Here is a 12,204-nt window from a genome sequence, read left to right as displayed (position 1 = left end):
TACACAGTTATAACATCAGGAAAGAACATAAACATCTATTCAGTCTAAATACTGCAGTGTTTAATGCATGACCATTTTAACTGGCTTATTCAGCAGGTTTACTTTGCCTTAATCAATAATAAGGTTTCCTCTGCTAGCATTAGGGGCTTTTGAATTTGCTTAATTAAGAATTTTTTTTTATTTTAAATGACACTTGCCGTCAGGAAACTCACTATATCTTCTCCACATGTACATGTGTGCCAGCTTTCTGAAATCAAAACACAGGGGCCGGGGACCAGTATGCACTTGTGAATCCTTCTCAACTGTAGTCAGTCAGAAAAAACATTTTTGTTGTCAGACATTTATTAAGCCATCAGGACTGTCAGTGCCTCTCAGTAGTCTTTTTGAACAATGGCAAAACAGAATATGTCCATGTATTTTGCAAATACTATATTACTGGTATAAATAATTATTATTTCAAGTTTTTCCTTAATTACAATGAAATCTGAAATGAAAGAATCTTATTGGTCTAAGAGTCTAAAAGACAGTCTTGTCCTCATTACATTATCATACATCCAGTCAAAATGCCATAGAATGATATTTAGGACTCATATTTGTGTTACACTCTAATAATAGTTTGTTAATGTTATTGTTAATCTATATGAAATTCGATAATCTAATGTGATTTTGTGTAATTAATCTGTGTTGTGTTAAAGGAGACATGGTGCTAACATTAGTTCTATCTAAAAGCAGAGCTGTACGGGACGATTCCGTATATTACGGGGTGGTTGGCAACACTACGTGTGCGTGTTCTGTCAAGAAAGCAATACTGTAGCCAACAACGTCAAAGAGTAGGAGCTCCCCCAGGTCCTAATGTACACAAGTTTCATTACAGTGCTAATACGGATACAGAGAGAACCGCCGGAGATAGAGGCGGATACTCTCCCGAATGCGCTTCTCATTGGTTGTCATTTTATTAAGCCAATCGGCAACAAAGTTAGCTTAGTGCTGCAGCCAATGGAATCACAGTCCCGCCTACAAAAATATAACTAATTTGAACACCGTGTCTTGAAGAAACTACATTTCATTTCTCCGTCCACACATCTGTGATCACAATAAAAAAGACGGACTTTTAGCATCAAAGTAATTCTTTATACATAAAAATCACTGACAAATTACTTAAGAGCTTTGTGAAAACAAAAGAAGCAAAAGAAAATTAAACAGCAGCTTGGATGCAGGCAATTTATTTCTTAATGCGAGATATTCCGTGTCAAGCAGATACACTGGGCTGATTTTAGTAACTGTAGTGTATTTTAAGTTTGAACTGTGTAAATTATCTAGGAAAATATAAGTGTTGCAGGTCTGGAACCTACACGGAATTACTGAGCACAAAAGCAGGAACACACCCTGGAGGTGGCGCCAAACTTTTGCAGGACAACACACACTCCTATGAACCTATGGAGTCGCCAATCCAACTACCCCAGTCTGTTTTGGACTGGAGCAGTCCTGCCCTCAGAGAATTGGGTTCAGGGCCCAGCTAGAGCAAGAGTGCAATGATTTGCCAATATTAAAAAGTTTGCAAGACACTGGATAAATTAATCATCTAAGTTATAAATTTAAAATCTTATGTTCAGGATTAATAAGGTTTACTTTTACAAAATTAAAACAAAATTCCCCAGAAATTATAATATGTTAAAACTGTAGTCCATAATATTATAGTGGATCCCTTCCAACAAAATACAGAGCAGAGAAACGAAGAGACTTGATGAAAAGCTCGAACTGGTGCCAAACAGATAAAGAGCTGAAGCTTTCAAGTTAAAATTCGAAAATCAGGGCTGTGTTTCAAATAGCTCCTCACTGCCTATGTAGTGAAATATGTGGGTCATTAAACAACAGTTTCTACATTCGAAGAGTGCGTTACCTGTCTAGCACAGAATGATTATATTCAGACATAAGCTAAACTAACGTTACTTCTTATCTAACATAGAGTCGGTGTGGAAACAGTTTTCTGTTGCAGTACACTGTGTAGGGAATATGGAGACATTTGAGACCGAAGCCTGAGCGGTGGTAAAACTGATGACCTCAGATGAAGGCGAATAAAGTTGAGAATACAAACAAGGGCTGCTTAAGACCATGATGTGACTGTACTGGTGTCTAAGCGTATCTTATGTAGCGAAGGAGCTCAGTCTATTGTACGGTGGGGCTTTTATTTTAAAGATTACTCTTGTTTGCGAAGGGGCGGGGGTGTGAGGGTTGATTCACCGAGCTCTGGTGAACGCAAACAGCAGTGTGTGTGTGCGCGCGCGCTGCTGCAGTCGGATACACAGGTCTGTGGCCACTCAACACAACAACACTGTCCATGTTCGGTCTTCATTAAGATCTACCCTCTGGGGCTCACCGCAGCAACTCGCCGTGATCCACCAGCCTAAAGCCCCGACCGTATCAGAGATCCAGGGAGTTTTCCAAAGTCAGACGGTCGGTAACGGCGGCGGTGAGCAGGTGGTCGGTAACGTTAACGTTATGACTCCGAGGCGGCGCGGAGAAGCTGTGACACTGGAGACGTCGATGTGACCATTTTTTTCGTCCTTCGCTGTTAAGTAGGGAACGAGTCCGTACTGATAATCGGATTGAAGCGGATATTTCCGCGTATGGTTCTCAGGCTATCGTTGCGGATTCCTTGTCGGATGTGAGCAAGCTCTGTTGAGTTCCGACGGGAGAGAGACTTGGGAGCTAACGTTAAACTCAAGCCTAAACTTTTTGTTCCCCACATGCGGTTGTTTAGGTCGGATAGGACTTCCACAGTTTGCTGCTGAGGATCCGCAGCCAAACTCCGCTCAATACAGTTGTTTTTTACTTAAACAGGGACCTTCTAGAGTTTTTTACAGCTGGCCTAACTTTGAGTCCCCGGACTCGATTTGTTGTATCTTACAGTTTTCTTTCCAGGTAGCCAATGAAAGCTGTGTTGAAGTTACAATGAACACGTCTTTTTCATAAGCTAACTAACTCTTAGTTTCAGCAGGAGTGTCTGTATCGACTGACCATCGTTTTTATTTTAATTTGGTTGACCTGACATTAGCTCGCTAGCGTTCCCAGCTAAAGTTATTTGTAAAACATTAACATTGATACTAGCTCGTGTGGCGAGGCCAGCTGTGTATCTAGCAATAAAAGAAGAAGCATTTTTAAGGTGGCGGGTGACTCGACGGCTATTTCACACTGAAAGCCTGTTAATTATGACTTGACTGGAGCCGGACTTTCCAGCCCCGCGGTGTTAGCTCGCTAACGGCTCCCGAGCTCGGCTGAGAACGTTTACTGCTCTGAATCTGGAGCTGGACCTCGGACACTTGTAACTCAGACCCATGACACACCTGACTGCCTTCTGAACTCAAGCACCATCTGAGAACTCAAGATGACGACGCGCCCCACAGTGCTGCCGGTGATTGAACACTCGAACAGCCAGGTGAGACCAAGTTTACCCACTTCCTCCACTCTTCGTTAGCTCACATAGATAGCCGACACCAGCAGCTAATGCTAGCTTAGCGCTGCAGCTAACTACACTTAGCTAACAGGTCGTTTTATGTTTCCGAAATAAATTGAAGCTTAAGTTTCTCTGTGGGCGTCTAAACATCGTCTCTGTATTTCCTCTGAAAATAGGGAGTACAAATCAGCCGCCAGGCGAGGCCATTTGTATCAAAATGAATATATTAACAAAGTAAAACACTAACATAGGAATTTTGAAAGTCTGGTAACATTGTCGATACTCTGTTTTAGCCGCAATTAACAAATACTAATGATACGGCTTTCATAGAAACTGATAGAACATGCTAGAGTCACAGGTAAGTCCCTATTTTCTGAATCACAATTTGAAGAGACACTGCATCCGTTGGTTTTCCATTAGAAATAAAGGGCTTTAGCTGCACAATGAATAAAGACGACCCCCAACAATCAGTGGATTTTCCTTGGTGTTCTTCCACCAGTTTATCGGAATGCCTATTTAAATTACTGAGACGAAAACAAAACTATTCATACTTGTTTGGTTTAATGTGCACAGGCCCAAAGACGTGTAGAGAGCCATCATAATGGTGGTGATAGGAACCAGAGGTCCACTGGAATAATAATCCCTCTCTATTCATCCATTATTCACCTAATAACTCCCCATGTTCTGCAGAAAGAAAAAATATTTTCCAGAATAAATTCTAATACCTTAAATATGACTTAGATGTAACTCTAAAACTTTGCCTCTCTGCCTAACTCTCCACTGCTTGCCTGCCAACTGAAAGCCCCACCCGCATGTTGACGTGATTGGTTCCATAGGTTTATGATGTAAAAATCACTGGCTGTCTGAATCCGTCCATTTTAAATTGTCTTTGGAACAATAAAGTTTGAAAATGAAGATGCCCAACCATGGATTTGACTGGTAACTTCACTTATTTAATAGAAAAATAAATTTTACTGTTTTACTTTGTTTATTGTTCCAAAAAATTGTAGGGACAATTGTGTCTAGAAAAAATGCTGCACGCGTGTAATGATCATTTATTCATTCATACATTCATCCATCCATTTATTAATTGCCAACATCACATTTAAAACTCAAACTCTGAGCATGTACGTTTATTGTCTTAGACTGGAAATAGGTTTATATGTGCAATATACACAACCAGTGGTTCCTATGACCATGTTTATGTCACCCTATTAAACAAATGCAGGTCACGAAAGATAACTACCATGAAACATTTTGCATCATTCATTCATTGTCTGTAACCACTTATCCAGTTCAGGGTCCTGGTGGGTTCAAAACCTACCCGGAATAATAAACAATAAGTAAGTAAATAATAATAAAATAAATAAGCATATTTTAAATAAATCTTTAAATGGACGTTTGAGTTTTTTAAGCCTCCATATGTTATGGGCAATGAATTAGTTGCTTTAAAAGATCATATATGACTAATCTAGTAATTGTATTTATATATAAAAAAACAACACAGTAGTTGTATTCTACAGTGTGAAATAAATGTACCATCAATTAATCTACCTTCTGTCTTTTCTTAAACTTTCACTGGATGCGATTGAAAGACTGGAGTGGATATGCGGCAAGCAAGTCCAGTTCTTTTTAGATCCATATGGGGGAATTCACAGTAATAATTTAACAGTGTAAACAACTGAGACGGGTTTCTGTTTCATTTGTCAAAAATGATTCTGTGAAATATAGGAGCAAATACTGGATGCATTATTTACGTAATACCAAAAAATAAATAAATACAGCATTAATATAATATACTTGGCCTCTTCAACAGATGGCATTACACCCCAGCATGTGTTGGGGCTGAAGTACTAATGATAATTTGTTGAACAAGTAAATTATTCTATTGTACAACAAATGGAACCACCAGTGCAAAATGAAAACGAATTTAAAGAGAAAATTAAGATTTTATTGTATTTATGTCCATGTTGTGCTGTGTGATGTCTCATGAGCACGTAAGCAGCCAAAGTCATGGCTGAGCATTTTCAGCTTTGAAACTACAGCCTACCAATGACATTCTCAAAAACATAGGTTCATACAGACAGGATTTCATACAACACAAACTTATGAACCAATCTTGTTGACTTAGGTGGGGCTTGGTTGGAAAGCTTGAACTGCATGTGAACAGGAATGGGATGGATGGAAAAAGAGGTGGGGATTAAATTGCATGTTTATTGATCTGCAGATACTGAATGAAGGCAGAGGTATAGAGTTCAATCTATGCAGCTTTTAAGGAATTAAATGTTTTTATAAAGGGAAATGAATAAAAATGTATTTTTGAGGAACAGTGGAGTTTTTAGAGCTGCATGGGGCTTATCATTATTATTAATTACATATAAAATTAAATAGTTTAACATATGACATACAGAACACTTTTCTGTATCAAATTTTAGTCAATACAGTAATCAAGTACGGAGTATGTTAATGTTTCTTACCTCCAGAAGGAAGCTTTTACTTTTTTAAGTATATATTTATTTTTAAATGTGAATGCATCACTGTTTCCTGTTCTGAAAAATGGGTATATTTTTGTTGTTTCAGTTGTGACAGTAATAGAGCTCTTGTATCAATTATATGTAGCGCTTGAAAAAATGTGATTATCCAAAATTTACATGTTGTATATGGCCAAATGATTTGGGGAAATATCTACTTTTTTGATCAATATTGAGATATGATTTTAATATTCATAACCAAGAACAGTACCAGAATCATGTAGTAATTTAACAACAATATATATTTGCTTCTGATTGGCCCAAAATATAAGCTGAAAGCCCTTTAAAGACATTTTAAACTTGTTAAGATATTGTTCTTGTTGTCAGCAGTATCTTTCAGTTTGAAAATTGCACAAGTTGGCATTTAACTATAAATTATGTAATATTACAAATGTATGACAATAATACTACAATGTAATATATAATGTAAATTTGTAATATTTTCAGTGGGCAATGTTTCTAGTTCACAGCATCTGTCTACATTTTTTTTCTTGGAAGTTTAGTAAGTGATTCTCTTGGTGTATATCAGTTTGTTTTAGACAGGTCTATTTTTACTGCAGCCATGTTTTTAGAATCTCTTTTCCATACATGTCATAGCATGTCAGTTCATGGCTGTGTTCAAGTAGGTGCTACCCAAAAGGCAATTCCATTTTCCCACAAATATCTGCATAATTATAAATTGTATTTGTATATCACTGCATTTCTTATTGCATCACCGAATGCAATGAATGAACGAATGCAATGAATGAATGAATAAACTGTGAAATCTGATGTTCAGAAGTGTGGATGGTGAGGCTAATCTGTCTTACTGTCCAGAGTAACATTTCCAGTTAAGCTGGGTGTGGATCAAGAAGTTTCAAAGATGTCTATGTGAATTGTGAATGTTTACATGAGTCCTATAGTGACTGTGGTTTTGTTTATGACACGTCTTCCCTGAGTTTGTTGTAGTGTTATTTACCAAGCCAACCTGAGCCAACTTGAAAAGAACAGAATCAAATCTGATATTTAATGCTACAAAATCTGCTGATTTCAAACATGTACTGATATTGAATGTCATTACCATATCTGTTTCTGTTTAAGTAACTTGAAGTTGGTTTATATTTCTGTGAATGGTCACATAAATTTCTGTGCTGTGATGCATACACAGATTCACAGAGGTATCAGTATCAGTTAGTATACCCTAATGTAACATAAATATCTACACTGTATAAAAATGAGCAATGACAAAGAAACATTCTAAAGTTTTATTGTACAGAATGAATGGAAAGATAAGAAAATGTATGTGTGTATATATATATATATATATATATATATATATATATATATATATATATATATATATATATATATATATATATATATATATATTATTGTAAAAATATAGATATTGATCTTGTGACAGTGGCTACTGGATATTCAATCAGTGTTTACAAGATGCACAGCTCAGCAGTTCCACACCATGTGTAGTTGTAGTTGATTCTGCAGTCATGTGAGTCGGTGCATGCGCAAGACTCAGTTAGCCCATTTCCAGCAACAAAGAACCTGTTTGGATCCCATTTCCGAACATAATTTGGAACCGGTCTGCATGTTTCCATTAACATATTGGTATGCGAACCATAAAAGTTTGTTCCCAGCTGGAACCCAAAGTATGTACTTCAGGAGGAACTATGACAGTCTCTGTAGGTGTGTAGTCCTAGGAAGCTCCAGAAAGAGCAAACAGCCTCAAATTAGTGTTGTGGAGCTGGATGCAGATATTTGTAACTTAAATAAAATGATATAAAATGGGTAAACGCTTTGAGTGTTTTCTGGGTCTGTGTTCAACACGACACAAGGTGCATTGGCTACTTTACTCTGCTGTTTACCAGCGCACAAGTAGGACGGCTCGTAACTCTGCAACATTTACAGGTGTATCATATGAGCATGCTCTAAGTCTGCTGTAAACTGGATAAGCCATGGTTCTGTTCTGGCTCTTCTTTACTCTGTCTCTGTCTCTGGCATGGAATTTGACCACATCAACTCTGGAACCGAGAAACCCCACAGTGCCCCCCCACACTGATAAGCAATCCTTGGTTTCCATCAAAACTGGTTGAAACAAGGACCAGTTCCCTGGAGAGCACAGTTTCCAAGAATCTTGAACGGAACCAGTTCTAGAACCAGAACTCTTTTGGTGGATGAGGGCTGTGCATCACGCTTGCACATTATTCCTAATGCAGAAATGTTTACATGGATCTATGCAGAAGTGCAAATCAGCCTTTTATAAAAACAAAAAACAAAACAAAGAGTAAAAATCATTAAGGTGCATGCAAACAATTTATGCCATTTCCCATGCTACCTAGATTACAGTGCTACCACAGCCACTCGTACGTATCAAGATTATAGGTTCAGTTCCTTCTGTTGGCATTTGTGCTTTCTTGTCAAAAAAGCCCTGTAGTCACACACAAGGAAGCAGTTAAGCTAACATGTTTAATGCCTGAACTTTGTATTTGGTTTCTGCTCCTTAGGGACAGAAACATAGTGGTGTTTCACAGATGAGGAGGAAGAGAAGAAGTTAAGGGGAGGGTTCAGCTGGTCTCTATTTGTGTTCTGGCTGCTACTGCCCTGGTCTGGAAATAGACACGGTGTGATATTAATACCCTGATAAACGACATGCTGGCTTGCACACCTCTTTTATTTACTCGTCTTGCTTAGTGTACCCCATGCTTTGTACTATCTCAGATCTAGCAACTCAAAAGTTTATTTATTATTTATATTTGTTTCTTCCCCTGAATTTCTTGAGTAAACATGGTGCATCGTGTCAAAGTTACAATGCAGCATTCTTTTACACATGGTTTGGTTTTTTTTAAAAGATGCATATTTGTTTTTCACGTTTCTGCTCCTTTCATATTATCTTGCTGACTTTGCAGTTGGAAATATTCAAAAGCGCAAGCCATACACAGTGTGTGATTCCTTAAAACAAATGGGGTCCCTAACATGACAGTAACAAAGTTGTGTGTGTGAGAGTGCGTGTGAAGTCATACGTCGGTGAGACCTGCTGGTACTGCTGTGGTCTATTTGAAAAAGGGAGTGTGAGACGAGGCAGTGGCAAGGCTGAAGTGTGTGGTTGAGGGGGACAGAGAACTGTTCTGAGCAGCAGATCTCTATGGCAACAGGAAAGTTCTAAGAGCAATGCTGCTAAGCGAAGGTGAAATTCAGGCCTTCAGATTACAGAAATGCTGCTGTAATTATTCAATCTCTCAAAGACTCCTGCCACCCCCATAGCAGTTTGTGTGTGTGTTCTCTCTCTCTCTCTCTCTCTCCCTCCTTTCTTTCCATTTGAACACAAACAATCTATACAGAGGTACCAGAACATTTTGGTCTACTAGACTGACATGTCTGCTAAGTGGGGAACCATGAGATATCGAAAAACCTAATATAGATTTTGTCTATTGACAACCTGACATTAGGAGTCTGCTGCAATATTTTTAATGATAAATGCATGTTTGCTTTGAAATCAATAGGCCAATTAAAGACACAAAACCTAATTTTTATTGGGTTTTTAAACCTCTTAAAATTAGCTCCCTATTTGATTTATGCAAGACCTGATTTTAATGCATTAAAGGTAACAAATAGAGTATCATTTATTTATTGAGTTTTATTTGTTGATTATTGGTTATTACATGTTATTACAGTCATGTAATAACACTTAATACGTTTGTTACTCAATCTTTCTGGTATAACTTTGATCTTAATTTAGACTGTAAAAATTATAAATCCAATTTTTTTTTAGACCTTTAGAAAAGCCATGTGCTAAATGTTTTAATTTTTCTAATTTTTCCACTGAAATTCCCAGCCTAAATATGAAATTTTGCCTACCTCCAAATGTTACACAGTGTAGTTTTTGCAGTACTGAGCCTGGAGTAGCAATGTCACAGGCTTTGTTCTCCCTCATACAGATCAGCAGAGCATCACATTCTACTTTAAGCTGTAATTTTAAGATTAAAAATGTTGCTTTTCCTTGCTTCTTGGGTAATAAGAAAACAAAAATAGTGATAAATTTCATCGTGTGATCTTTCACTCTTTCTCCAGACTCTGGGACCTTGTTTTCCATAGGAAATGCAAAATTTACTTTAATCTGAAAATAAGACTTTGGACACTCAGCAACAGTCCAGTCTTTTTTCTCATTGGCCCAGGTGAGACGCTTGTAGTGTTTTCTTTGGGTCATGAGCGGCTTGGCACAAGGAATGCGACAGTTGTAGCCAATGTCTTGGACACGTTTGTGTGTGGTGGCTCTTGAAGCACTGACTCCAGCAGCAGTGTACTCCTTGTGAATTTCCCCCAAATTTTTGAATGGCTTTTTCTTGACAATTCTTTCAAAGCTGCGGTTATCCTTGTTGCTTGTGCACCATTTTCTACCACACTTTTTCCTTCCATTCAACTTTCCATTAATATGCTTGGATACAGCAGAAGGCTTTCAATTACTGCCTTCTGGACATCTGTCAAGTCAGCAGTTTTTTTGATTTTGTAGCCTACTGAACCAGACTAAGGGACCATTTTAAAAGCTTAGGAATGTACAGGTGTGTTATATTGATTATTCAAATTTTCTGAAAAAAAAAACTTTTGGGTTTACATTGGGTGTAAGCCATAATCATCAACATTAAAAGAAGTAAACTCTAGTAATAGGTCACTTTGTTTGCAATGCGTTTCACTTTTTGATTTGCTGAAATAAATTAAATTTAAATTCTAATTTATTGAGGTGCACCTGTATTTTCTGTTGTGTACTGAAGTCAGTTAATTTAGTGTTAACACAGTGAGCTTCACGTCTCATCATTGTTCGACATCTGGCAGTAATGTTCTTGTTGTTCATTGATGATGAATTTAAAATAAGCAAGGAAAACTGGGGGGAAAAAAAGGTTGCTACACAACCTTAACTGAAGATGCCATAGAGTGAGTGGAACCTGTTTGAGGTTACCTCCTATATTGTTAGTGAAAAAAAAAGGAAGCAAAAGTGTTAAACTGGTTTTTCAGGGGGACTGGTAGAGCTAGTTCGTTTGTAGCTCATAAAAACTTGGTTTTGTGTAGGGTGGCTCCTGTAGTAACCTTGCTACACTCTCTCATTGTTTTCATTGGTTTGGTGATGTACATTCATCAGACTGTTTTGCATGTCTATATGTGTGTCTAAAATAAATGTCCATATAACCTAAGATAATGACAGCAGCTTAACCTTTGGCAGAAGTTATCAGTTTTCTATTTGTTGAATAGGTGTGCCACAGAGAAAACTAGTGTTCTGATTTAAGTAGATGATGAAATATCGCAGACCTTGCTTCTTCTATTTTTTCCATTTATGTATGTCATTAAAAAACTTCTCTAAGACACTAGCAGTTTAAATCATGCTTCCAACTGTTCAAGTTCTTTATGAGGAATGTAAATCTACCAATTATATTTTTGTTATATTATATAACAAAATATAGTTAAATTTAATGACTGAAGATGTATGATAGTGTCTGATAACTTGTATTATCTTTGCCCTCAAAGAATGAATGAATTTTACCAAGGAGTATTATAGATGTGATTCATGCACTCACAAAGAGGCAACAGTAGCTTTGGGCATTATATATGATTATTATTATTATTATGATTATATACAGATTATTCTATCATAACTTGGTATATAACAGTAGTTATTGTAATGATGCACTGAAGAATAAGTCATGTTTGTAAACGTGAATGTAATTTGAGTACAGAGTTTATACATGCTTTGACAATGGTTTGTGTAAAGATCTTCACTTTTTATTAGTGCTGTGGCAGATAAGCTAATGAATGAAACTTACTCTGTGTCCTATTTCTGCTAAAACATGTTGAAAGGACTGCTTTCTTCTCCAGAGCAGATTTTATCACTATTATTAAATAACAAAGTAAACATGACTTGGGGGCTGTTTGACATGTGTTGAATGTTGTAAAAGATGGAGTCACCAACTTAAAGTATTAAGTGATGATCACGATTTTAATAAAAATGACTTAAAATTAAAATTCTGAGGATGTTTCTTCACTATTTGCTAGCTCTCCAGTCTGTGTGCCTGAAACTGGTCTAATGTTTTTACAATGTCCCAGTGACAGTAAATGGGTAAAGATCAAAGGGTCTCAGTCCTATGCTAGCCTGTCTCTCTCTGTTTGTCTCTATCTGTCTGTCTCTCTCTCTCTGCTCACTGAAGAGAAATGGCATCTGGAGGTCTTTAGATAGCG

At 37.3% G+C, this 12,204-nt stretch overlaps 1 protein-coding gene across 12 annotated transcripts in view; it reads left to right on the top strand.

Annotated features, from left to right (window-relative positions):
* The first annotated feature begins 2,220 nt into the window (after positions 1 to 2,220).
* mark2a (MAP/microtubule affinity-regulating kinase 2a) overlaps positions 2,221 to 12,204 on the top strand; it is a 35,090-nt gene continuing 25,106 nt past the window's right edge. For all 12 annotated transcript variants that reach the window (XM_066646297.1, XM_066646296.1, XM_066646301.1 and 9 more), the window contains exon 1: positions 2,221 to 3,436. In XM_066646297.1, coding sequence (XP_066502394.1) covers positions 3,386 to 3,436 — 51 coding nt within the window. In that variant the 5' untranslated portion in view covers positions 2,221 to 3,385. The remainder of the gene's footprint in view (positions 3,437 to 12,204) is intronic.

This window comes from Hoplias malabaricus, chromosome 15 (genome assembly GCF_029633855.1).
Source record: "Hoplias malabaricus isolate fHopMal1 chromosome 15, fHopMal1.hap1, whole genome shotgun sequence".
Taxonomy (NCBI): Eukaryota; Metazoa; Chordata; class Actinopteri; order Characiformes; family Erythrinidae; genus Hoplias; species Hoplias malabaricus.
The sequence above is the reverse complement of the archived record's forward strand: the minus strand, read 5'-3'. Positions and strand labels throughout refer to the sequence as shown.